We start from the raw sequence: 27,765 nt of genomic DNA on the forward strand, positions 1-27,765 counted from the left end.
ACTATGACCAGCCAAGAATCAGGGCTGATGAAGGAGAGAGAGGTATAACATGGAAATGTGGCTAGCCTTCTTGCTTTTTGGAGCTGCTTTCTGGTTTGAAAGCAGTCTTTAGTACTGTGAAACCCAGCTTGCAGGATGAGGAATGGGCTGTATGAAAAACTTTGTATAACCTTTCTCTTTTTGTCTTCCAGAGACAATTTGGAGTGGTTGGCCAGAGCTACTAACTGGGCCAAGTTTACTGCCACTGCCAGCTTGGGTGTTATACACAAGGTAACATTGCATTCATCTTCCTCTGTTCAGTATAAACGCTTGACTTGTGAACGCTGAAAACATTGAACTGGGGATTCTGAATGATGCCTGCACTCCAGTTTGCCTAGGCTATTGCAAGGCACAGCTGTAATATAGTTTGTGTCTTTGCACTAAAGAAAAGCTGTGCTTTGACAAGTCCATCTCGTCTGTATTTTATGGCATGTTTTGCTGCCTATCAAAAAGGTGGTAGGGTAATATGGCTCAAGGAGAGAGTTGTCTTCCTTAGCTTTTCTCTTCCTTTGTGAGTTGAACAGAGTCAATAGTTTCTAGCTTTTAAAATTACAGGTATATTATTTCTTAAGTGGTTTCGGGACAGTACTAAAGTCCTTACTGTAGCAAGTTTCAGCAGGTTTGAATGGTGACCTAAGCAGTGGTCATTTTCTTAAAATTCATTCACAGGGAGGGTGTATTTAAGGATGTTTTGAAATAGCAAGAAGTCTTTGTATTTGTCTTGTGTGCCTCAACCCTCATTAAAGTGCTGTAGTGAACGAATCTGTAGCTTCAGGCCAGATTTGTCCTGGTTTAGATCAGTGACCAAGTGATTGATGAATACTTGTGTACTGTGGTTAAACTCCAGTGCAGAAGGATACTTTGCTGATTGTACAGTACTGAAAGGCTGATTTTTGTGGAGGAAGTAATGGCTATAACACGTTTTCTCATGACGTGTTTAAATATTATCGTGAAGTCTTTGCATACACTGTTTTTTTTTTCACCTTCTCATTGTCTTCCCTTCCTGCTGGACACTGGACATACAGGGTCATGAGAAAGAAGCGTTACAGCTAATGGCAACATACCTACCCAAGGACACCTCCCCAGGGTCAGCCTACCAGGAAGGTGGTGGTCTCTATGCCTTGGGCCTCATTCATGCTAACCACGGTGGGGACATCATTGACTATTTGCTGAACCAGCTGAAGAATGCCAGTAATGATGTATGTACTGGGTTCGGTTCCGAACCTTTGTGTTCTTGGGAATACCTGGGAGGGGTGCTAGCTGGTTTAGAAGTGGGGGTTAGAGGTAACTAACACTGTGGCAGTAATGTGATACTTACACCTCCTGTGGGCCTTAAGTTTGGTTTTAATGACCTATTGCTCAAGGCTTAGGTATGAGTTTTAGAAAATTCTTACATGTTTTGACAGTGAATCTAGCTTCATTGTTTTTACTATTTGTACATCTACTTTGTTTTGCTGGCAGGCCTGCAGTATTCAGGCACTGCTATTGCTGATGACTTAGCTGTCAAAGGAATAAACCACAAAGTGCTTCTGCTGACCTGTAGGTTTAATGCATCTTTTTTTTAAAAAAAAGACTTTTCATAAAGGTCTACAAACAGTAAGTGGTAAAGTAAAATACTTCTTTTTGTAAGTTAGGAATAGGTTAGTATTTTCCCAGCATGTTCCCTTCTTCTCTTTGGAGAATTTCAGACTCTGTCTTTAAAAATTCTGTGAATGGATCCCACTCATTTTATTCCAAATATACAGCCTTTCCTGTAACTGTTCGCAGAACAAAAGAGGATGTAGGGTGTTTAAGTGGGTATTGATTTACCTTTCTATTTGAAAGCTAGGCAACAATTTTTATACATGGTACAGATTTATGGTTTTACATAAACCATAAGGAAAAAGACCTTAAAGATACTAGAACATCTCTTGTGCTATGTGTAAAGCTTCTGATACTCCTTGTTTATGGGCTTTTGAACTGCTATTTGTCCTCTATTTTCTGCCTCTTTCATCAGAGTCACTGCCTGAGGTGGTGAAAGTGGTATTTCTGACAGGTCAAGAGATCATTTTGGGTGGTGTGGGGCTAAAAGTTTGCAGCTTTATATTGATGGAAAGTTGTCTACTTCAGCTGAAGTCATATTGTTCCTGGTTTTATGATGACTGAACTTGTATATGCTTCTCTAGATTGTCCGGCATGGTGGTAGCCTGGGTTTGGGTCTGGCTGCCATGGGGACAGCACGTCAAGATGTGTACGATTTGCTCAAAACAAATCTATACCAAGATGATGCGGTAACAGGTAAATGTTCTGCTTCAAAAGTAAATAACCATCTGAGGCCTTATCTGGTTTTTTTTGGTGGATTTTTTTCAGTTTTTTTGTAGGCAGCATAGATTGCTTCTAGGTTGCCTTAGCTGTGTTTTATTTACTTACCTTTTCCTGATCAGCATGGTTCTTCAGTTATGTTGCAGTAATGTTCAGAGGTCATGTCAGGACTGGTCTGTGGCACGATGCCAAATACTGGCAAGATATGCTAGGTCTTTAAACAGTACATTATTTTGCTTTATTTTTTCCTTTTTTGTATGCTTTTTATGTAGCATGGCTGATCTCCAGAGCCAAATACCCTTTTTGGCTGAGAGACAGGCTCGGAGAAGCTTGTGAGGGTTACTGCTGCACTTGCAGGGGTTCACAGGAAAATTATCTTTGCAGCTCTTGGCCCACAGAAAGGAAAACTGAACTTGGTAGGGAAGAGTACTAAGTTGTGGCTGGTAGGTTATCATTACAGGCACGTTTGGCCATGAATAACGAATGGGATTCCTGAGCATGGTGGTGTCCAGAAGTGATCTGTTGGCCTACGTCTTGTGTATTCTCTAAATAAAATAGTTACTGCTTTTGGGGACAGAGTTTCCTTGACTTTTTGCTTTTCTGTGCTGTGCAGGTGAAGCAGCTGGCCTGGCACTGGGGCTGGTTATGTTGGGGTCTAAAAATGCTCAGGCTATTGAGGACATGGTTGGCTATGCACAGGAAACCCAGCATGAAAAGATTTTGCGAGGCCTTGCGGTTGGAATTGCTCTGGTCATGTACGGAAGGATGGAGGAGGCAGATGCTCTCATTGAGAGTCTCTGCAGAGACAAGGTAAGTTTAGCTGTGACTTAATCCCTGGCCCTTTTGTTACATGGGTGACCTTCCTGTCCTTTTGTGAAATCTCCAGCTATGTTGGGTTGGTTGTTTCAAACCGGGGAAGTTTTTACATAGGTCTGAAGTGGGGGAGTTTCACAGGTTGTTTCACTGATCAAAAATACAAGAACAACAGTGCTTTATTAATTCTTTAGCCTTGTACTCTGTCTCCGTGGTCCTGTGAGCTGCAACAAGGAGCAAAACAGGGTGTAATGGTTAAAAACAGGTGAGGCATGCTGTAGGTGGGTCATTCTCAAGGATCTAGTAGTGATCAATAGCAGATAGTGAATAAGAAGCAGAATGACACATCTGCCAGATGCTCTTTGATAGCCTTGTGGTATAGCAACTTTCTGTCCCCCTGAAACTGGTAATGGCAACCCTGCTTTGGTGATTGTCCTGTTACTGATCCCTAATAAACAACTAAGCACTGAGGCTACCTGTTTTCAGATTCCGGGCCCAAGAGTACAACAGATTTAAAGTCAAAATTACTGAGTCCCTGTTTGGATGGATGTTAAATATTGATGCTTTATCTTCCAGGATCCAATTCTTCGTCGTTCTGGCATGTATACTGTTGCTATGGCATACTGTGGCTCAGGGAACAACAAGGCTATCAGACGCCTACTGCATGTGGCTGTAAGTACTGTGGGCTTAGAGGCACACAGCAAGAAGTTTGTGGTGAGAGAGTAGGCAGGATTTGTGTCTACAGTGTTAATGTTCTGGCCCAAATCAGAGATTGTGAAGTGGTAAAAGCTTTCCTTAATACTATGAATAGAAATAGCAGGGTCTTCTGACATTAGAATAAGCAGACTTTCAGCAAAAGAATATTCAACCTGGTATCGCAAAAAAGGAACCTGTTAAAAATAAAATGTGATCCTAAAGTTGTTGGTAATGGGTTTGTGGTGAATAATCTCTGTAATGATGGGCCAGCTGTAAAGGATGAGGTCTGTCTACTCTGATAAGATTGCAGTCACAATGTATGAACAAGAGTGAGGCTGTTCCAGCTAAGGCTGAACATGAGTGTTAATTTTTTTTAATCCTGTCTCTTTTTTTTTAACTTGTGTGCCTGGCACCTGTCCTGAAATGTTGCGGAGTGCTCAAATGTTTTTAGCTGTGTTCTGACTGTCCTGTTTTCCCTTTTGTAGGTGAGTGATGTAAATGATGACGTGAGGCGGGCAGCTGTTGAGTCACTTGGTTTCATTCTGTTCAGGTACAATATCTTCCTTGGTCACTTACACAGCCTTCAGTTTTCAGGAAATGTGTATGCTATTACAAAATGATTCAATTACTAACTGAGTGGAGGTTGAAAAGTCAAAAAATTCAGGGAGAATAAAACGTGGTTCAAAATTGGAAGCCTTCCTTAGTGTTCAGCAGATGCTTAATGAGCCTTTCTGTAAGTTTCTGGACTTACAGCTTAATTGTCTGAATAGAGTTAAATGAAGTTGACAAATAGAATGAAAAGTTAATATTTGCCAAGATTGAGAGTTAAAAGTGAAGTATACAGCTCTTGTGCTAGGCCTCTTAAAGGCAATAGTGCTCAGACAAATATGCCTGCTTAGCTGCTATCTGAAACATTCCTGGAGTCTGTGAATTTGGTAAAAATAACCTGAAGAAGGGTGTCAAAATAGTCTTTGTTTTTTAAGTATCCGCTGTTAAATGTTAAACCCTGGTGGGTTACTGAGTTTACGTTGTGGTAATGTGAGCCCATCACAAAATAGTCATGAAATTTGTTTTGGTTGTCTGAAGTGAAATCTGTCACTGAACTGGTATTTCATAGTGTTCTGTAGAGCTCTATAGTTTTTTTTTTAGGTACGAGGTGTTTGGATGGTTTTGGTTTTGTGGTTGGTTTTTTTGGTGGAATTAGAAGACTCCCTAAGGACTACACCTTCATCTGTTAATACAGAAATCTGTGTAATTTGAGCACTGAGCCAAGCTGCACCTTCTTGAGTGTGTCTGGGAGGAGGTAGCACGTACTTGGGTCCAGGACTGTAATTTAAAAATCTTTGTTCACATCATCTTTGGGTTGGTAGGCAGTCTGTAAATTCATTCTGAAAAACAGGATGAGGTGCTTAAAGATGGTATTAAAAAAACCCCTGGGTTACTGATATGACCAGTCAATTTTTCATTAACCGTTGTTCCTCACATACAAATAGTTCTGCTCCACTCAGTTTTATTTGAAGCATATTCTGGCTGCAATTAAATGTACTTTACAAACAGAACAAATTCTCTCTGTGGGCAACAGGCGTCTCCCAAGAGCTTCTGCTCCATTGCTTCCAATGAGCAGAGATCAGTCCCTGCTGCAGAGCGATCTGCGACTCTCCTTGAAGCCAAAGGGTCTGTTTACATAGATGGGGAAGCCAGTTACAGAAGGCAAATTCCATGCAGGCCTTCCATAGTTTCAGGCATCTTTTTTCCAAACAGGTTGTGACAAAGCACTTTTGATCTCTTGATTTCAGTGTAATTTTCCTTTTCAACAAATGCAACATGTAATTGGACGTTGATAGCTCCTACAAAAATGAGAAGCTTTCAAGGCTCTGAACTGAACCATTTATCATGTGCTGGCATCTTGTTGGAGCAAGATGCTTCTAGGCCTGCCTGTTCTCTCCATATCTAGAAATGAGGAAAGGAGTGACATCATCCTTGACTCTTTGACCTGCTCTGCAGTGGGTCAGATGTTATCCTGCCTCTTCCCTTCCCCTTCTGGAGGGGTACAGTCCAAAACTTGCTTGCACAATAGGAAGAAGTATTTTCTTGTAAATTCCAGTGTCCACCTTACTTGGTTGCAAAGGACTAAAACTTTTCACCTGATCATCAGGCTGCTGTAGTTGCTCACACTTTTCACTTGATAACTTTGACAAAATACATGATCAGTTGTTTTGCTTTTAAGACACGGTTCTGGAGGGAGCCCTTAGTTTGTCTGGTCCAGACCCCTGCATTCACATGCAGTGATAGAAGGGATTTTCTGCTTAGGGGACCTCACAGTTTACCCCCTGTACCCCTCTTTCTAATTATAAACCAAAAGCCATTTTTCAATTCCTGGGAAGAAATACTGTCTGGTTGAGGGATCTAGAAACTGGTTTTACATTTACCTTTCCTGTTTGCTGGAACTGCTAGTTAGCACTAATTGTGTGCTCTGGCTTATCTCAACACTGCAGGCATGCAGAGACATAAAGAGCAAGTGGGCTGTGGGTTTGTCAGATTTCATTATGAAAATGACATCTCTTTCTTAGGACTGCTGTTGAAGTCTAACTGGATTTAGCTGTCTTAAGGGCTACTAATACAGCTACTAATACTGGCAAGAGTCAGTGGTCTGCCAGGTGCTCAGTATACAGAGCTTTTCAATGAAGTGTCTTGTGATGGGAGGTAAGCAGGTCTGTAACACAGTGGACTAAGCCCCAGAAATTAATTTCATCTGAAGTGAAGGATATGACCGAAGCCCCTGTGAGAAGAGGTGTCATTGAATTCTATGTGCCTCCAGAAAGAGGACTGTGAAATCAGGATTGAAATAAGAGAATAAATTTGTTCGATGCAGTCTACACTTTTCTTGGGGAATTCATGCCATTAATTTAGGGTTGAACATGCCTGAGGTACAAGTTCATCTGCTGGGTTGTACACTGCAGCAGCAGGAGTATGCACAGACTTGTGCTTCTGTCTGTTCCTCCTATAGGAATAATAAAATCCATACAAAGGTGGAGGTTATGCAGTCAGATGGTGGTAATTTCCTTAAAAGCACCATTGGTGAACTTGACAGAGCTCCTGACAGACTGAAGCCCACAAATTCGCTTTGTGTCATAAATACCTAGTTTTCTCCTGTAACAAAAGGAGAAAATCTGTGAATCGAAGTTCTTTCCCTTGGATTTGAACTAAAAGTGTCATGAACGTCACAAAGCCAGCTATTTTTAGGCAATACATTTGCATAGCAGAACATTCTGTAAGGCTTTTCTGTCCTCCTTTACCTCTGCGCGTCTTCCTTGCTAGCACATACATGCCACCCCATGTACATGCAAGAGCACAGCTTGGCTTTTAGGACTAGAGTTAATGAAAGCAGTAACAGACTAAAATGTGATAAACCATAATGTAATAAAACATGACATTTAATTTTTAAAGCAACAAGATTTTGCTTTACCTTTAATATTTAACTATTTTTAAGCACAGAATTTTTTCTTAGGGTATTTCTACTTATTAATTACTAGAAAAGTCTACAAAAGAATGTGTGTGGCTATTTCAGTGTTCAAAATCCATGATTCAAGGTTTCAATAGGATGTTCTAGTCTAGGTTACTAGATTTTGCCTCCTAAGAATTGCAAGTTTAAATTTTCTAGTGTGTTTTGAAAGATCTCAAATTACCCAGTTATACCATTCAGTACTTTCCTTAGCATAAAATTCCTTGAGAGAATTTTTGTATTCCTTAACATATCAAGTGAAAACAGTCTGTAGTTACGGCTCTCTTTAAATTAGTATCAGTTGGGGTTTTTTGTGTAACTGCAATGCCTTTTATTTTCTCAAATAACATAAAAAAAATTAAAATGCACTTTTGGTTGTGTTCAGGAGTTCTCTTCCAGCATTCTTTTCCAAAGTAGTCTTTGTTGCCTGGATCAAAGGTGAAAAGTTGGTGAAATTCTTGCTTCTGCAACAGGATCATTAGCTGTATTTGCTCAGCAAGTCCTGTGGTACTTTGAGGGTAAGCAGTATAAGTATAATAAGGAACACTTGATGGACTCTTGTGCATTGCTCAAAACATCAGCTGTGGTTTAAGAATTTTGAAGGGATTAGGGGAGCAGGGGTTAACGCTGCTATAGCAGTTACACACTGGGACGCATGCTTGCCTGGCTGTGTGACATCTGCAGGCCAGTCACTCTAGGGAGCAAAGCAGTAGCCATCCATACTGCTTGAGCTGCAGAATACAGTGTGGGGTCCTGTTCATACAGCACAATATTTCCTCTTTCTGTTCTTGGACTCCTGAAAGCTTTCCAGGGGGGCGTGTATGTAGAATTTAAGCCTGTTGACCAGCAGTGTTGCTGGTGTTAATTCTGGTTTTGCTGATTGCTTGGAAGCAGTCCACAAGTTTGCAGGCTGGGGATCAAAAGCACAGCTTGCTGGCTGTAGGACTTGGTATGGTGCTTTTGCCTTTCGGCTGAGTGCCTTACAAAAATTAGGCACTAGTTACATATTTTGTAACTGATCGTTTTCATGCCACTATATTAAATTATCAGAAAATGCTCTGGTGCAAGAGAATTGTTTCAAAACTCTCTCTGCCTTTCTTCCTTTGTGCAACTGGCAAGACAGTCAAAATAGCACAGCATAAAAACCTGAGACTTTTTACATCTGTTTTTCAAAATGACCATCCCTTACAGGAGACACTTAAGTAAAATGTTCTTGGAAAATGGTACAGAGGCATGAATAAAGCTGGAGATGTTTGGAGATGGCAGTGTGGCTGCAGGGCTGTACAAGAAGCTGTGTTGTGAAATACCAAGAAGAGAAGAGATGTATTGACTTGGCTACTGTAATGTGTCTCTGTTCTCCCAGGCCTGTTGCCTTTGCCAGTGATTGTAGACAGTAGACATACCTTACTGTTGATGTTTATATATTAGTCCTTCCTTCTACTAAAGTGGTTTATAAAATATTGATCATGGCTGTTGGAAAATGGCATTTAAGGGGCTTTCTGGTCAGCCTTTTTCTTTTTTTAAGACTATTATGATGAAATGGAAAACAGAATAAATGTAAAGTGGTTTACTTTTTTAAAAATGGAAAGAATTGTTTTCAGCTTAATTTTTACCAGTTTAGATCATGACTTGATCTTTGTATTACGAAGTGAGATGTGGTTGGTTTCTGTAGTCAGTTTTATTTTTATATTGTTATATGTCAGAGCAATGCTGCAGCATATCTAAACACTTATAGTTTCTTTACAAAATGAGGATGTAGATGTTTTATAGGTATAACAAATCAGGTTAGGGAGAAGGCTTCAATGTGGGATGCAGCAGTGCTTGAAAGCATGAACTAAAAAGGTTTAATGCTCTTACAGCAGTTAAGTCCAGGAGAATGAAAGACATGGGGAAGCAGGACTGAAGCTGTGGGATGCTGCTTCTGTCTTGGTGCAATATTGTTAGGAAAAGGCTAAGGGCAGGAGAGGGAACAATGCAGCCTCTAGAGAATCCCGAAAGGAAGATGTAGTCTCAGCTGATAAGTGTAGGCTACCCAAACACGGAGAACTCTGCATGTCTTATGTTTAGTTCTTCATTTTAGGATGATGCAAGTGAAATAGTAATGTTTCCTGCTTTTGTATTCTTTGTGTTTACATAGCCTTTGATATTTTAAGGGTTGTTTGTTTTTTTTAAAGCAAACACATCAGATACTTGGATTTTGTTCCAGGAAGACTTGGACAGTTTGTTTTCTTTGACTCCTACAACCTACCTTTATCCAGTAGGCAGATGGCAGATCTTCTGGGTAACTGGGTATGAGGCTAACAGTCACTTTAATGTGATCTGTACCAGTGACTTTTTCAGTGTATTAATTGTGAAGAAGAGGAGTTCAGTGAAACATAGCTGCTTGTTAATTCTTGCATAGGAAAAATTAAAAGGGTTTTGTTTATCCTCCAACCCATTGTATCTCTTTTATTCAGTCTTACTGGGGGAGGAGAATGAGGGTTCCTTTCAGTGAAAGGTTCACAGTAACACAAATATTACTATAATCAGAAGCCATAGACTTTCACTGAAGTATTTTTGGATTTGAAAATGTGTTTATCTGCAGGTCTGCTACAGGAAACAGAGCTGTATGTCTTTGCTGACCAAGCTGTAGTGCACTGGAGAAGTCCCTTGACATCTCTGCAAAACTAATGTAACTTATAATGAAATTGTAGCTGTACAACCAGGTTGCATAAATGCATTCATTGTTTCAAACAATACGCTGTGACATCTTGCACTAATTCTTTCCCTGCTATTGTTTTATCTTAGTTCTAGACTATGCATGAGCTTTTACTTACTTTGGAAAATAGGGCTCAGAGCCTTATATCACTTGAGAGCTTTTGGAAATCTCAGCCAGTGTTTGAACTTCCTACTGTAAACTGGAATGTCTACACAGATAAGTAAATTAATATTGGGTTTAAATCTGAAATAGTATTTTCAGCCTAGCTTGTACCCTGCTGAAAACTCGGTCAGGAAGTCACCTGCTCCTTTGGGCCTAAAAATACTGCCTATAGTGCCTATAAGCTTATATATAAAGATTTTTCAGATTATTAAATCACAGTGTGCCTGAGAAGAGGGAGAGAAACCAGTCTAGTATGTTCCTTCTTCCATCTCTAATTCCAGAAAAATATTTTCAGTTTCTCAGATTATACACAGTAAGGTTTTTTAACTGAGAAACTAAACATTTTAAGCAGTGTGATTTATAACTAATAAATTGCTTATCTGACCAGATCCTGGAATTTGCTTTAAAACTGCTGTTCAACAACTGAAGGTTCAAAATAAGTAATAAAAAATGCTGTGATTCTTCAAGCCATTAAATGAAGTTAATGATTTTTTTTTCCATGGCAAAAAAATCCATGTTGGATTTTATTAGTGAGTATTGATGTGCATCTTGCAGAATAAAGGACTCAATTGTTTTGCAGGGTTTTAATGAGCTTGAAAATGAGTTGCTATCACCTGTCTAGAGCATCTGTAAAGAGAATCCTTCAGAGAGCAAGAAGCTTCTAATTTTTAAAAGCGTGATGTTATTTTCCAGAGATTGGAAAAGACCTCGATGCTTGGATGCAAGGAATCTTAGATGTGGCTAGACAAATAAGGTTTGACGTAAATTATTAAAAATAAGAGTAAAAATGGACATTTCAGCAAGCCATCTTACCTGTTTTTGTAACTAGCTTCCCATTTAAAAATTAAGAAGCTTCCTTTCCTGTTCTGCAGGGCAAAAGCCTTTCTTTGCAACTGGAGAAAACAGTGTGTCTCATGGGAATGGCTACTGACAGTAAATGCCATGGTGTCAAATGCCAAAGCAAAAATACGGAAGTTACTTCTCTCCTGACTGTTGTTTTTGCCACGTTGATGGTTACCTAGAGAGCCAGAGGGGAAGTGAAACAAAAGAATGCTTCTTAGCAATTGTACATAGGCCCCTTTATCAATATGATGAAAGAAATCTAATGCTTCAGGGTAATATTAAGTCAATCCTGAGAACTGGCCAGAACTTTGGGACTCCTGGCTCCAGCTTACAAGGCAAGGAGCCAGAAGAGCTCTGGCAAGTGTTGTGTCCTGCCTCGTTGGGCTCCAGTGTCCCAGGTTGTTCAGTATGGCCTTACCAGGTTTACTGTGTTTGCATTACTTTACCTTTTAATGTTGTTATGATGTTACGTATGACATCCTAGAAAAAGATTTAGAGGACTAATGCTTTTGATTTCTTATACCAGTTCGCAGTGCTGTGGATTTTTCCACAATAAGAAAATCACACTTTCTGTGAAGCACCATAAAAAAAAAAGTCAGTTTGCCTCTTGTATGCTAGTGAACAGCTTCACAGCATCATTCTGTCTTCTCATTGCCTTGACTTCTGTTCAACGCTGGGTTTTTTAACTCTATTTTGATAGATGTGAAAATTGGTGCTAGTATAGCCAGGTGTGATGTGGGTAGGAAGAGTTTTACACTTGGAGAATACAAGATGGGTTACGAATAAATTTTTCTGGCTGCCTAGAAGTTTCCTGATAGAATCTGAACTAAAGGCTTGCAACTTACAGAACCTCAGATGGCCTGGGACTGGCTTCACAAAATGTGCTTTATATCACCACAGCTGAGATTAGCCTAACTTCTTGCTTCTCAGTTTCTTAGGGTGGTTTAAAGGTTGGAATTTTTGTTTGGTTTTGCTGGGTTCTTCTGTTTTGTGTAGGTTTTTTAAGATATTCCCTTTATTTGCATTTCAAAGCACTTATTCTGTTAGGCTTCAAATACTATTTTCCTTTCTGCAAAGACTGCTGAGGTGGATATATTTATAGTCCTTATGTCCATGTCTGTTCTGTAATTTTTAATTAGATAGGCAGCCAGAACATTGACTAAATCTCCTAATGTATTTTAAATAATGAAACAACAAAAACCCCATACTTATCCAATGTTCTTCTAAAATGTATTTCTTCCCATAGTGCTTGTATGTTGCAGATGAGCTTCCTTTTGGCTGTCTTGCTTCTCTAGTAGTTTAAAAAGAAATTAAATATGCCAGATAAAATACTAATTTACACTGTTACCTAGTTCAGCTTTCCTCACTATCACAGAAACTTTATGTGGTATATTGAGTCCATAGAGCTGGCCAAGTGGTTGGTTTGGCATGGGCTGTATTCTGTGAGAACTGAGAGTATTTCACTCCAGAGAAAGGAATTACTTTTTTTTTGCTTAAATGGGATGTGCATGACCCCTTTCTCCTGTAAAAAGTTGTGTCCTGCTAGCAAGTGACCACAAACCTTTTATTAGTCTGCTGTCTTTATGAAGGAAGCTGAAGCTATAAAAATACTCACTTCACAGACAGTATGTAAACATACGTTTTATGAATTTGTGTTACTTTAAGATGATGCTCGTGGATGTAGTCCTGAGCCTCCTGTCTCACTTGTCAGTACCACATGAGCAGCATTGTCGTTAGTTACCATACAACAAACTTGTGTTTTCTTACAGGAGCTTGCAGTGATTCTCGTATTTTTTCAGTCATGTCTTGCTAATGAAGGTAATGTCTTTGTTCAGATCTGTTCTTGTAGATACAGTTGCTAAAACAAGATCTCTGCTGTCTGTTAGGTTGTCTTTTTATTTCCTAGTTCTGCATCTTCTCTTCATCTTTCTTCTCCCTCTGTCCTTAGGTTTTCCAAGAGTGTTACCTGAATTCTTAGCTTGTTTGCTTTGTCAGTGGACAAGCAATATCTTTTTGCTCTTAGCATGTTAAATAGAATGGGCATGTTTTCTTGATGACTTGTTTCTGTCTGTGGAGAAATTTCCTTCCTCTGTAGGAAGACTGGATTTTTGACTAGTCACTAGTCCTTTTGATTTAGGCGTATTGTTGCTGACTAAACTCAGTAACTGGAACATGTTGAGTTTCTGTTTGTGGTTACTAAAATTGAGAAATCTATATGCTGCCTTGACAAAATACATCTTTGCTGGGTGAGGCTTTTTCCAAGGATTGTTTCCTGTTGGAGTCTAACCACTGATTACAAAGTGGAACACTTAGGGCAGATTACTCCTTGCATCATTGCTCACTGCACACTGACAGCTGTATAAGAACAGGGTCAGACAGAAGAAAACTAAGCTACCTCTTGCTCTTTCCAGGTGCTGTGAGCTAGCTGTGGTGGTCCCTGCTGGAAAGGGAAAATTTAAGTTGTTCATGAAAGTAGATGGTTGCTGCCCACTGTACGAATGGTTTTTGTTTAATCATCATGGTTTTATTTAAATGGCAAGAGAGTTTTCAAAGATGACTACTTCTTGCTCTTTGGCTGCTGGGAAGTAATACTTCAAGAATGGTGCTGCACCCATTTGCCTCTTGGTGTTATTTCTCATGAAGGTTGGTTCCTGCATTGCAAATTAATCTTCTAATTTTTTTGCTATTAACACTCTGTGCGTGGATGTAATTGCACTTTTACCTGGTTCCAAAGTGCCTGCTTGAAGTTAAATGAGACACTAGTCTGTGACATTTTCAGCTACGTACCTGTAAATTTTGGGGGGTTGTTTTCTTCTTCCTCCCTCCTTGATCTTCAAAGTAATCTACGTCTTTGTAAAGGCTTTTGATTCTCGAAGATTTTTAGGTGTAGGCATCTTTCACAGCTATAGCAATCCATCAATCCTGGCCTCCAACTACAAAATCCTATTAAACAAATTTGATTAATGAAAGAGGGGTAAGAGCTGTCAGAGCTTATTCTAACGTAAGTGCCTAGTGACTATCACCAAAAAGGGGAGGAAGGAGACAACTTACCATGAGTACCACAGAAGTATTTTTAATACTTTCTTCTGGAACTTTTTGGCAGTTGTTACATTAGGCTCTGCTTTGAACTTGCATATGTTTTAAATTAAATATATATAAATAAATGTTGGAAGGACATGTTATCTTTAGTACTTTCTGTTCTGTGGATGAAAAAACCTAAGACTTTCCCTGTATGTAATATTGGCATGTAACTGAAGAGTTCTGAAAACATTAAAAATGAAAACAAAGCCTGAGCTGAAAGTTTTACTGTAAATGGAAACTATTGAAAAAAATGGTGAGCTAGCTGCTTACAGTAAGAACTCCAGGACTTTGGGGAAATCTGATGTCCCTTCCCAAAGAGAGATTGTCTGGAACTGTCAGAAGCTCCTGATTTCCCAGATGATAGTCTGGCAGCTTTTTTGGATTGTGAGGAGTGATTCTTTCTATGAATTTTGTGCTCTGATGGCAGGCTTGAACATGTTTGAGAGAATGTGAATTGGGACCTGTAATCTTGTGCCATTAGGTCAATGAAATTCTTTTGACCTAAGCTAAACTGTGGGTCTAGATAGTAGTGTTGTCCCTGCTGTCTCTGAAACATTTGCTCTTACTTTCAAATGAAATAGCTATTCTGTCAGATTTTTCTACTTAGTGTGAGCTATCTTGGATGAGGGAAGACTTTCACTGAAGTTCCAATGGTCATAAAGGAAGTCTGTTTGTATAAATTAAAGGGATGTTCCAGGCACTGCCTGTCCTGTTTTTACTCGTGATCATTGATGTGATTTTGTCCTGTTTTGGTTAAATGCTCTCATTTATTTTTCTTAGTGTCAAAAGAACAAAGGGCAGTTTTCTGTGACAGATTTGACATTGTGACAGATATATGTGAGAGTAATGGAGATAAAATTCAGGTGGGTGAGAGATTCTGCCCACCCCTTACAGTAAAACCACAAAGGGATAACTTCAGCACGTGGAATTTTTTCTTACCCGAAGAACCAGTTTTGCCCCTTGTGGAAAGGACACCTACACCTTTTGGACTCTGAACTGAGTGATTCTGCTTGTGATATACATACCCTCAGAGAACAAGAAAAGCTCATTCTTGGATAAGTAGGAGGCAATGCAGTGAGCCTGTGTGCTGTTTTGTTTACAGGAGTAAGGGTGAATTTAAATTAAAACCAGCAAGCTTCTATCCCCCTGCTAATCTCATCATTAGAGCATCAACCTACAGAGTGTTCTGTCTTCTTGCTGGAGCAAATGCTAAAGTAGTGTTTGTACGGAGATGCTGTTTATATAAAAATGTACTTTGTGGAGACTGAAGATGATAACTGAAGTCAGATATTCAAACTGATTTAACTTTTATTTATATTCCTCTTCCTGTAGGCTACAATTCTGCATTAGTCATTTATCATGGAATGAAGTTGTGGTTGCCACCATAGCGTTGGGGTTCAAGTAGAGGAGACTTTGGAGGAGAGGAATTAATATAAATTTATAAGATATTGCTTGCATAAATAGCAGAAAACAATAGTATTTATACCCTCTTATAGCACAGTTTCCTAGAATAATACATACAGTAATATTATGATATGGACACGGCTGCTGTTCCACTATACGTAGCTGACTTGTTCTTCTGTTTTATCAACTTCATTCTCTGTGAGCAGCAACGTATCCAGCAGAATGGCTGATGAGGCTTGGATGGGTGAACTCCTCAACCTCATTGGGCTCTGGTACATAATGGGGTTAATCCCGTTTCTCATCCCATGCATGACAAAGAGCTTGGAATTTTCTGCCACAGAGCTTCTGAAAGAGATCCTGCTGGAGTGCTTTTGAAGGGCCTTTATAGGCTTTGTGGTCCGATAGTTGCAAGTGATATACCTGCTGAAAGCCTCCCTAAATGTTTTGTTGAAGAGTGTATAGACAAGAGGATTCACTCCGGAGGATACATACCCTATCCAAACAAAGATCTCCATTAGTTTTTGAAAAACCTCCTGGTTGCAGGAGTTGCACAGAACTGAACTTACGTTTGTAATGAAGAATGGGCACCACATCAATAAGAAAAGAAAAAATACAATGCCCAAAACTTTTGATGCCCTTTGTTCATTGGTTATTGTTTGCATGGACTTCCTCCCAATTGTAGATGTTCTGCAGATAGATGTGTCATTGGGCAAAGTCTTGTCCTTTCTGGAGCCGTTTAGCATGGCCACCTTTTCTGGTGAGGAGGCAGGCGTTGCGTCACGCTGAAATACTGTGGACACAGTTGACCAAGTGAAACGCTGAGGTGGCTTGTTGATCCAGTAGGCCTTCTTGCGGAGCACTTGGATTGTCAGAAAGTAAGTGACTATCATGATAGCGAGGGGAATGAAGAATGCAGCCACTGATCCGTACAGAATGAAGTCATGAAAACGATCGGGCATCAGGACACACGTGATGTTTGTTGAGTTGCCATTTCCATCTTCAATGCCTCTGATGGGGATCGGAATAGCAATGCCTACAGGAGAAAAAACAAGTACTTCAGCGTATGGTAGTTACTTGCAATCTCTTCTTTTTGGGCCTGAAGCCTCAGGATCTCTAAAGAAAAGTTGTTCCTGAGCTCTGGAGTAGGCACAGGGTGACAGAATGTGAATTGCTGAGGGTATCATAAATAGTACTTTCTAAGACTTGGCAAGCTCAGCTTTGACATAGTGCCCTTTTGAAGGAGATGAGGCCTAACTAACACTTAGTGATTGAGGAAGCAGTATAAAGTTGCCAAGTTTTCAAGTCTGAAACACATGAATTGCTTTGACTCTAGTTGTTAAAATTAGTATGTCTTTTCCTCCAGTGAAATGTTTCCCTAATGCCATCTGCTTCCCACCCTGTGGCAACATTTGCACTTCTTGAAGGGCAGTTCTGTAAATACATAAATTTTGTCTTTCCCTCTTATCTTAACTGCATCGAGTGACCAGACACAGACAGCTGATTTTTTTTTTTCACCCAACTTGACTCTTTCATATATACAAGTAGTTAAATAGTTGCCATAGTTGTTCAGCGTGTGTTTGAGATGGATTTGTTGTTTAAAGTCTCTTACATATTTAAGAGTGTTTAAATGAGGCTAGCTAGCTCTATAATTCACCGCTTGTGTAAAAAAAAAAAGTTAGTCTTGTTTTTCAAATAAATTTTTTATAACCACTGAATTACAGTCAGCACTTCATTTTCCAGCAGTCTGACATTACAACAAAAACAACAGGTTCCTTGCTGTCTGGGTTATTTGTGCTGTTTCCTGATGCCACTTAATGAGATCTAGGGATTTACTGTATTCCTCTGCTGCTCCGCTTACTGAAGTTGGTTGAAGGCAGCAAGAGCAAAATGGTGTACCCCTCAGCCACTTGATCCCTTTCTTAATAAAAGGCATACATTCAGATACAGCAGACATTTAGTATGAGGATTGAACCAAATTAACCTTTGATTTGGAGAACTCAGACTCAGCTGCAGACTACTTTTGAGTTAAATAAAATAGATGAAAAAGTACAGCACTGATTATTAACAATAAATCAGGCATTAAAAGGTCGACTTGGGTCTTGTCATACTAAGTTTCCTCTTTTTTTTTTTTTTTGTGATAAAATAGAGATAGTATCTTTTCTTCTATCTTCCCAGCTCTTCCAGACTTTTTTTTTCAAGTTGGAATTTTGGGGTTTGGCCATATATGCCTCTGCCAAGAAGGCGGATGTACACAGTCTCCTATGCATCACTGGCCTTAATAATCCAGAACAATTTTGTTCTTTCTCTTGCACACAGAGCATACAGCACTCTACCTAGTCTGCTTGCAGCATGTATTAAGTTATTTAATTTAAATGTTTTCACCTCCTTAGCTCACTTAACATTTTTTTTTAAGTGTTAAAGACAGGTGAGGTGCCACATGCAAACCACAGGTGCTAATATAAAAGCTTATCTGTTGGCATCCTTTATATAAACTGTTGGGGGGGGGGGGAGGGGATAGGAGGGGTGTGTTTCTTATAAGTTAGCCTTTCTATATGCTATATTGCCAGGTGTCTCAGTCTTCAGTGTGAATGTAACCAGCCACTCATTTATCTTTCAATCCTTGATGTAAATAATTAACCTTTTTTTACTTGCTTCATGGCACAATTGTAAGGCACAGATTTTAGTAGCATCTACTCAAGGCTTAAAATTGTGTTTGGGACAGAACATACTACCACAGGAACATGCAATCTTGCTTTCCCAGGAGACATGCTATGCGTGCAGATACTGTCTTTTGATTTTTGGACTTTTAGGACCATGAAGAGCAATGATTATCCCTATTCAGTCCTTGCCCTTTCTGGTAAGCCTGAAAAGGAGCAGCAGTTTTGGCAGACTTTTAGGATGTAGCTATGCATGATCCAAGAGGTGGACTTAGGCGAGCCCAGGTGTTAGGGTCTGCTAATCAATTGTGCTTGGCCAAATTTTTCATTTTGCCCAGCTTTCACTTTGTTTTATACGTGAAAAGTTTCTGCATTCCTTTTCTAGACTCAGTCTCCCATACCTATTGAAATGAGCCAAACCACGATGATTTTGATGATTGTTGTAGCCCATGAATTGTATTGACTAGCCTGGATTGGCTTTTTAATCGCAATATAGCGGTCTAGTGAGATGGCACAGAGGTGCATGATGGAAGCTGTAGAGAATAGGACGTCAAGGAAGAGCCAGATGGGACACAAGGAAGTTGGAAAAGGCCAGGCATTGTCTGAAAGAGAACAGAAAACTCATTAGAATCTAAGCTTTTCGAGAGTGTTCAGTGTATGGTTTTCCTTTGACATCAGTACTTTTGAGAAGTTCATAATCCTACAGGAACCAAGCCTTGCCACTGCCTCAGCTGGATTCTGTCTTACATTTTAGTTAGCTTCTAACTGACATGGCTGCTGCCATCGTATTGATTGGGCTGGTGGTGCGTTATAACCCTTTCCCTGTCTTTTTTGTTCTTTCTAGATCATAAGCAATTTGTAGCAAGGACTGTGGATAAAAAAGTTCATCCATGACTGTGCTTGGTCCTTGCACCCTGCTGGTAAATGGTTATATTTTCAGCTATGTCTCCTTGATAATCCTATGATTCAAGGTTGTATTAAATGGAGGAGATAATGGGTCATAACCAATGTATTAGTCAATCATGCAGAACCACGGCTGAACCTTAGTGGTGATGTTGAAGAATCTAGTTCACACAGTTTTAAAATAAATTTGCTGTGTCACTTCACCACATGCAGTTGAGCACTAATGTGGCAAAGCAGGGCTATTCTCAGTAATGATTTCATAAAAATTGACAGGCTTTTATGCAAGTGGTGTTTTTTTGGAGTGGGGGTGTGTTGTTCTCCCCCACCCACCCCTGCCCCCAAAGAGGATTTTAAGTCTGGCATCCTGATTCTGACGGTAGTTATCTATCTTCAATGTTAATCTCTATAGTGAACTTGGGGTCTGTCAACTGCATTATATCCAAGATCAAGGTTTTGTAGTGTTCAGCTTTCCAAAAGGCTTGTGTTTTTGACAGCTGGGTCTCCCCTATCAATGTTTAAAATTCAAAACCAAATGAACTTTAATAAAACTGATTAACTGCTTTATTTTCACTCACTATTAGTTTGTATAGCACTCATGTGCTAGCAGCCTTCAATTTGAGGGGCATGTAAGTGTTGTGTGTCTGTAAGAATGTTCTTTAGTCCTAGCGAAGGGTGTGTGAACACAGAAGTTTTTTCTGTTTCTAATGATAGAAGTTGATAGATATATTCTCCTTCTCTACAGAATTCAGCTGTATGTAGTCAGTAGGCACATTAATAGTATTGCTAGAGAAATCAATTCTTTGTTGAATGATGATTAAGGGGTGGGAAAAAGACATTTCTAAAGATATATCCAAAGCAGGTTGGTTTTAATCTCCTTGCTCTGAATAAATAGATCTGCATACAGAGAATGCCAAATGAGCTGGACTATTGTAATGCCCAGTTGTATCAATGTGGTAATGTTGCAGTAGTTTGAGATTAAAACATTTTTTTATAATGTGACTGACAGATGGAAATGATAGTGGTGCTGCCTTGACTTGCATTATAAAATTTTCCATCTTCGGGTTTATAAAGTCAGACATAGCAAGTACTTGTCTGCACTCTCTCACCTGTGTTGGGAAACCTTGCCTGTTAAACAAAGAGAATGAATGGATGGAGCTCAGAACTGACCCTCACCCATCCCCAAAGCAGTGAACACCAGGGAGGATGATGTAGGCAGCAAGGCAGAAGGGAAAGAGGTGGTCTATTCTCAAATCATTAACCAGTAGACTTTAGTATCTAGCTGCATATTTCCTAAAATAGATATCATGGTTGAAATTGGCTTCAAAAAATTATGCTGTCAGGCTAGTATGAGAAAGTTGTAATTAGTATATTATGAAACGCTTACTCATACTTAATTTTTCTGTCTACGCTCTCAGCTGGCAGTAAGGTATGGTGCCTTTCTGAAGGAAAAAAATTATAGTTAAAAGAAATAATTGATTTGATGGGCTTTACATTTTTTTGCTCACTCTAGAAAAATAAGACTAATTCTGTTGACTCCGTGATGAAGGATTAGTTCAGATAAAAATGTTAACAATGGAAAGTGTATTCTACATCTTGAAGGATGGTGGATAACACAGCTGGATTTCAAGTGAGCAGCTAATACTTCTGTTGGAGGGTATTAGCTCTCCAGTGCTGCTCACTAGGTTGTAGTTGCTTTGCTTTCTGGAGAATTGCACTGTGAGAAATCCTTTCCTTCTGTAGTTAATTTACTCTTTGCAAAAGGTGGCTCTGAAATATTTTGCAACAAAAAGCTCTTTTCCTTCTTTTGAATATAGGTGCATTTGTATGTTTTTGAGTTGCAAGACCTTTTGTTAGTTAAGTGCAACTGAACAGAGAAAGCTTTGTCTTTATTTTTGTCTTGTTTTGAATTGGATGCAGAGGGCAGTAAGTTACCACATTCATGACTATAGAATATGTACTGTTGTATTTGTATGTATGTGTTTTATCTAAAAATCAGAGTAGACTTCAAATGCAGTAGCTGATAAGAATTGAAGAATATTGTTACTGTTTAAACAAAACAAATATTGTGAAACTGATACCTGAAAGTCCAGAAGAGTCATGTAGTTGTCTAGGTTTCATATCATGGTCTATTTTGCTTTTACTTATTTTGATTTGTTGCTTGCACCTGTGTTAGAAGCTCTGTGCCTAGTGTTTGAGGGACGGCTCTTGGTGGAGTTGCGCATTTTGTGGTGGTGTGTGTCACTGTTGGCCTATTCTGTTAGTTTGAGAGTAGGAAAAGGATGGAATATTTATATCCTTTCAGGACTCAGAAAGAATCTCTGACCTTGAACATGACAGTGACCTGCTTGTTCCTTGCCCTGTTTTGTAATTCTGACTGAAGGTAAAATGAGTATGTCCTGCCAAGTGGTGATACAAAGCCATTAGCAGCTCATGCTTAGTTTGAATTGTTGCAAGTTCTGATTCTCCACACTTGGAGCAGACCAGAACATTTACTGGGCTGACTGAAACTCTCAGTCTTTTTTTTTCCTTGGGAGTTGAAAGCTGATTTAAACCAGGTAGTATGCCTAGGTTATCTGACAAAAGTGCCTGCCTGAAAACTTGTCTGGTTTCTCCAGCTGTCAGGTGGCATAACAGAAAAAAAGTGTTCCTCCTTCCTACAAACCTTGCCTTAAATCCTCCCAGTGCTGTGGCAATGCTGCTGTTGCAAATTTTCCTTGTTTTGAGGCAAACCAGGATAAAATACACATTTTAAGGTTTGTCTTGCACCTTAAGAGAAGATGAGCTTTTACCATAACTGTCTACCCTTGGTTAATCTTTATTTAAGAAAAGTTTTATTTATAGGAAATACCTTGGAAATGTATAATCCTTAAAGTACAGTATTGATGAGCTGCTCTTGCTGTAAACCAAAAGGTCTTTTGAAAGCTTGGGAGAAAGCACTGCTTGTGTACATGTATAAGCATGATTGAGAGATCTTGAAATAGACTTGGAAGCCATTTGTTCTTCTGCTATAAGGGCTGCTGAAGCGTGTTACCTGTCAAAGATTTTGTTGCTGTTAGATAATGATGCTTTTACTGAGATGGAAATTAGGCATTTTTAACCACTAGCTGACTTAAGTCTAGGCTTCAATCTTCACATTGGTGTGCATGTGTCTGTAACTTGCATGTGTGGCGTTCACCCTTGTGTCAGTATTCAGCTGCATGGACTGTATAGGCCTGGTGTTCCCAAGCTGCTGTCTTGCTGTTTCACCCCTGTGGCTGCCTGCCTCTTATTTTTCTGCTAAAATTTCCGCTTCAACAGTAGTTGTTCACTGTCATAGTTTCCTTAATTTAGCCAAAGTTTGTTTGTTTTTTTTTTTAATTAGAGTTGCTTTGTGTAGAATAAAGCTTTGGTTTCTTATTTATCTTTATACTTGAAGTTTTGGAAAGTAGCCCTCAATAGAAGTTTTCTCTCATAGTTTGCACAAGCAAGAAGGGAGGATTTGTTGTGGCCCATCAGTAATGGGGGAAAGATTAAGATGGTGATTGATTGTAATAGTCCCAGGCTACAAACCATTGTTTTTAAAATCTATCAGCCTTACTGTCTGATTTTTAAGTGGATGAATATCAGGAATAGAGAATATATTTTTAAAATGCTATGTGCCCTGTCTCAAAGTAATCCATTGCCCACCAAATCATGGAGAACAGACTTCTTCCTGCTGCAGGCTTTGCAAATGAGAGGATCTCTCAAGTTTGTCTACTAATTTCACTATCTGATGAATAGCAACATTTTTGCTTTCCTTCAGTAATTCTAAGTATTAAAAATTTGGATAACTTTTGAAAGCTAGATTTCAGAGAATGCAATTATTTCCTAACATATCCTCCTGTTTTTGGAAGAAATGGGAAGACTTTAGCAAGCAATAAAAGCAATGAACTGTTTGTATATTCTGACACTTGCACCCCTAAATTGAAATTGCAGTGTGTATTTGTACCAGAGTACATTTTGGTTGCTCTGCTGAGAATAAATAATCTGCTTCTCATGCTATTATACCTGTGAGTTAGAGATTTGTTTATTTTTAAAAGGGGCAGCACTTTATTACAGAAAGTGTCTGTCTATTTCTGAAGTTTTTTCTCTGAGTGTGCTGTCAGGGCATGGAGCCAATATCTGTAGTAGCTTTTGAATTTGAATGCTCTGTGACACATTGGTTTTTACAGTCAGGATCATTTAATGTGACTGCACTTTAGTTCACACCTTTTTCCCCTCAAACATTCTCCACATAGTTAGATATCAGTCCCAAACTGGAAGCATAATATTTGTATTCTGTATCTAGAAGTTGCACCCAGCTATTTCATTATTATAGGAACATTCCTGCGTGGAAGTGCCAAGAGGCTGAATTTAATTAGCTCTCCAGTTGTCAATGATTATTCAATGTTCAAGTAGTTATCTGGCTAATGTAGCTTCAAGATTTAGACTTGTTATGTATTTAAATGTCTGTTCTAGCTTCATTCCATTAACTCTTCCTGTTTTGCTTGTGCTTTGAACTTCTATAAACACCTCAGCATCTTCCCCAGTGGATGAAGTGGCAAAGCAGTTTTTCTGGTTGGCTGCCAAAGAGTGACTTGTATGCAAGAACTTTCAGTTTTAACCACTACTATGTGAAAGGCCGATCAGTCTTACTTAGCTAATTCCAACTAATTTTGCTACTTTCTTGTAAATTTCCTGCAACATGAAAGATGCTTTTGTTTGACTTTTAAATTAAGATTCCTAGCATGCTTTTAAAGGGTTGTAACCAGGATTTAGCACTGGATTAATGGAGAGATTAAGGAGCAATAGTCTCTTTACAAAGTTAAGAAGAAAAGATGTATTAATCTAGCAAAACAAAAATAATATAAAAAAGGCAAACAAAAAACCCTGTACCACCACCAATAAAGAACTCCACAAAATCCAGAACATGCCTTCCCTTTGTATTGATTGCTAGTCCAATACTAGTACTTTTTATGGTTAGTAGTTTTACTTTTATTATTAATGAGGCCTTTGGCAGGAATTAAGCAGTTACAATATCTGTGTGTAAGTATGTATATACATGTTTCTTGTCTCTGCATATGCATGTGCACATACGTGACATCCTAAGGTTTTTTATAAGTGACTGTGGTGTTGTTTTTAAGTTAGAAATCACTGTCCTAGTCATGTACGTTTACTTTTCTTTTTAGACACTGTTACTTGGAAAAAAGGTTATTTTATGATCTCAACACTGAATTCTGACCTCCAGTTCATACATCTGTTTAGGGAGAAGCAGTCTGTAATACACAGAAATTCAGTCTCAAGGCATTTAGTGAATAAACACATTTGTTAATAAAGTGATACCAGTCTTCTGCAGCAAACAAAAGTTACTGATGGCCTTTCTGAAATAAAGTTTATGATTGTTTGCTTGTTGCTTAGGCAACTCTTAGAGATCTAGCATAGACTGCAGGAGTTCATTTTTCCTTTTGTTATGTAGGGCCCAGGGGTATCTATATGTTAAAGATAATTGTGTAGATCCAAGTTTGTCGAAAAACCCATCTTGTTGATTTTTTCCATTTGTATGATACATAAATAGACAATTTAAAATGTATTCTTTAAGAAACTTTAGGAGTAAAAGAGAGACTTTCCCATGGAGCTACCTCTGATTAGTTGTCAAAAGCAGTATCTGAAATAAAGCTGAGTATGAGAGAATGTGAAAAAGTCATGTTTGTTCTGTAATGAATAACCAGAAAGAAAATGTCACACTCGGTGTATGTTCATGTAAAAAAAAAAACAACCGTATTTTATTGCATATGAACCGGACTAAATGAGTCTCAAACATTACACGGATTGAAGCTTTCTTGGCTTGACAGAGTTAATTCTTTAGGGTGCTTTATGAACCTGCTGCTTTCTTCTGGGTGGGTGAAAAATAGGTTTCTCTGAAACTAGTACTGGTAAGGTTTGTTGTCTCCGATGGTGTAAGGGAGCATCTCTGGCTGTTCATGAAGCTTGGAATCAATACTAAGATAAAATCATGTGCTGGATTCCAAGAAAGTTCAAAACCTGTTCAGTACACTGAACAGATACCTAGACTTCATTTCATGTAAAAGACTGCCTACAATTAGCATAATATCCAATAGAATAGATACCAACATTGTGCTGATGTTTAAAATACTACACTGTACAAAATGTGATTTGCTGTTTCTAGTTCCAATTTAGTATCAATTCTAAGTCTCAGGTGATTTTTTTTTTTTGAATGGTTTATTTCAAAGGAAAAAATATCCACAGTGGTATACTTTCCATAAAGACATTAAGCTGTATTAAGGTGAGAGGGGGAGAAAAATTAGCAGCCCTCATCCAAATTATTTTAAAAATTGTAATGGTGGAAAGCAAACAGTTCTTCTGTTTAAATTAGACCTTCCCAAATTGTATGCCATATGCTAGCCTGATGAAACAAATGCACTGTACTTACCAAATAATATTATGAGGAGGGCAATCGGCATCACAAACAGACCCACGAGCAAATCTGCCACCGCCAAGGATGTCAAAAAGTAGTTGGTAGCATATTGCAACTTTTTCTCCAGAGACACCGCCAGTATGACAAGTATGTTCCCTCCAATGGTGGGGATTATCACCAGGAGGATCAGTAAAGCTGCCCAACGCACTTTATTTCCTTGTTCATCGCTTGGGTATTCCTGCTTGGGTTCTGCTACTGAGAGAGGTGACAAAGATCCATTGCCAACTCCAGACCCATTCAAGAAATGTAAAGGATAGGACATCTTTGTGTCCAGTAGAAAGTATTCAGGAGCTGTATTTTGCACAGGAATTGTGTACAGTCCAAGAGTTCACTGTTCCTCTCTGGTCCACGATGGTCCTGAAGAAAGGCCAGCATGGTCAGTATGGTAAACTGGTCATCTGCTATTTTGAGGTACTGTAACCATGTCCGAGCTGGTATCCAATTTTTTTTATCTTGTGTCTTGCTGTGTGCAGTTAGGTCTTAAAAATCAAAGTCCTGCCTTGTGTCCATCTCTGGTAGGTAGGGTTCAGTGGTCTGGTCTCCCCTTTATAGCGAGGTTCAGGTTTCAGAAGATTATAGGAGACAGTTCAGTAGCTGTGAAAAGCAGGCAGTGCGTTAGCTTCCTTTTTGTTAGTTTGGGTTTTTTCCCCTTTCTAACCGCAGTAAAAAGTGATAGATCAATTTGGATGTTAAATGTTTCCCTTTAGATACAGGGTACATAGATTTGCTCTTTATAAGTACAAACTGATGCAAAGGCAGATGCTCGTGTTGTGTATATGCAACTCCTCCTCTCCTGATAGTCTCCAGCAGCGTGTGCGTAGGCAGATGGCAGTTCCCATATTTCCCCTTATTAAGAATCCTATTTCGCCACAGAGGGTCACCCCAAAAATATCTTCAGAAATCATGTATGAGGTTTCCGTTTTAGTGTCTGCAGCTCCTAATTTATCAGGTGCAGGTCAGGAAGCTGTAGACAATAAAATACTGGTGACGGTCTCAAGGGGACCATAAAGATTTATGGAACTGAGACATCTAAATTTACACATTACTTGAAGGGATGGGGGGGGGGGGGCGGGGAGTAAACCATTTGTTTTTGTAATCTGAGCAGGGCTTTTATTAAGCACAGCCTTTTCTTTCCCTCCCTCCCTCTCTCTCTGTCTCTCAGCTGCTGGAGACTTAAGCCGTACATTTCCCCCTTCAAGCAGAGACTAAAACAGCTGTCACAGTGTTAAGCTGAACAAATGCTCAGTTACTGAGAAGATTTGATGTGTTGCATTTTTCAGGTGAAGAAAGCCTTACCTCTTTCTCTTGCATTTCACTTTCTCTTGCATTTCAGTAGAGTTCACTTTGCTTCTAGGAATATCCTTTTTGATTTTCTTTTTCGTCATGTGGAGGATTTTAAGATAGGATTTTTTTCACTGCTTTCTTGAAAACAAGTTTTTCAATTGGTTTTATTTTTTAGACTTTTTCTAAAGCTTTTCTCTTTGTGTGCTTTTGTTTAGCACATTTCTTCTAACACCAAGATTAAGAATTTCTGTTTTGGGAAAACTGTGTTTCTTACCCAGGTATTTTGTCCAACTCTTGATCGGAGTAAAAGAATCATTCTTGCCACATCTAGAGAAGAATCATTCTGGCCACATTTATAAAAAGATAGAAATAAGCTTGTTTTCTTTTTTTGCTGTCCTTTTCCATTCTTTTGATGATTTTACTTAAGCGATTAGCAGAGTCTCTGTGCAGTTTTCTCGTTGTTCATTAGCAAAGCTCGCTGTCTGCTTCTGCCCTTGTTTGTTGATTGACTCGCTGCGGTGTATCCAGCTCAAGTGCTTGAAAAGCAGGGAAGTAAATGAGTGAGACTCTGGCTGGAAAAGAGCCAGAGAAGGGTTGATTGATTCAGTGCTCCAGTACTATAACGTGTGCTCCTTGTAGCTGTATCAGGATGTGCAGGTCCTGTAAATGACCCTTCACGCTATGATATGGTAGTTATATGCACCACAGCGTGCGTATGCCTGCGCGCTTGCTCTCTCTGGATGGAAGCACTGTTAACCCTGAAAAGTTCTGCTGCCCTGTAAACACCCCAGTTTGGTGGTTGTTTTTTTTTCTTGAGAGATTTTATGAAAGTATTGTCTAGCCCTCTATTTTAAGTTACACTGTTACTTTAAATCTTTCTTCTTGCAGC

The 27,765-nt window shown here is 39.1% G+C and overlaps 2 protein-coding genes across 2 annotated transcripts in view; one reads left to right on the forward strand and one right to left on the reverse strand.

The window, feature by feature from the left end:
- Window positions 1–27,765, forward strand: part of PSMD1 (proteasome 26S subunit, non-ATPase 1) — a 75,617-nt gene that overhangs the window by 12,784 nt on the left and 35,068 nt on the right. The window contains exons 11-16 of the mRNA XM_037406658.1: window positions 192–270; window positions 1,065–1,238; window positions 2,205–2,316; window positions 2,954–3,150; window positions 3,730–3,825; window positions 4,335–4,399. Of these exons, the coding sequence (XP_037262555.1) occupies window positions 192–270; window positions 1,065–1,238; window positions 2,205–2,316; window positions 2,954–3,150; window positions 3,730–3,825; window positions 4,335–4,399 (723 nt within the window). The remainder of the gene's footprint in view (window positions 1–191; window positions 271–1,064; window positions 1,239–2,204; window positions 2,317–2,953; window positions 3,151–3,729; window positions 3,826–4,334; window positions 4,400–27,765) is intronic.
- HTR2B (5-hydroxytryptamine receptor 2B) lies at window positions 15,426–27,519 on the reverse strand. The gene is made up of 4 exons (XM_037406659.1): window positions 26,889–27,519; window positions 25,548–26,186; window positions 18,598–18,798; window positions 15,426–16,572 (listed from the first exon to the last, which is right to left on the reverse strand). The coding sequence occupies exons 2-4, from the start codon at window positions 25,852–25,854 to the stop codon at window positions 15,692–15,694; spliced, it is 1,389 nt and encodes a 462-aa protein (XP_037262556.1). The 5' UTR covers window positions 25,855–26,186; window positions 26,889–27,519; the 3' UTR covers window positions 15,426–15,691.

This window comes from Falco rusticolus, chromosome 13 (assembly GCF_015220075.1).
Source record: "Falco rusticolus isolate bFalRus1 chromosome 13, bFalRus1.pri, whole genome shotgun sequence".
Classification (NCBI taxonomy): Eukaryota; Metazoa; Chordata; class Aves; order Falconiformes; family Falconidae; genus Falco; species Falco rusticolus.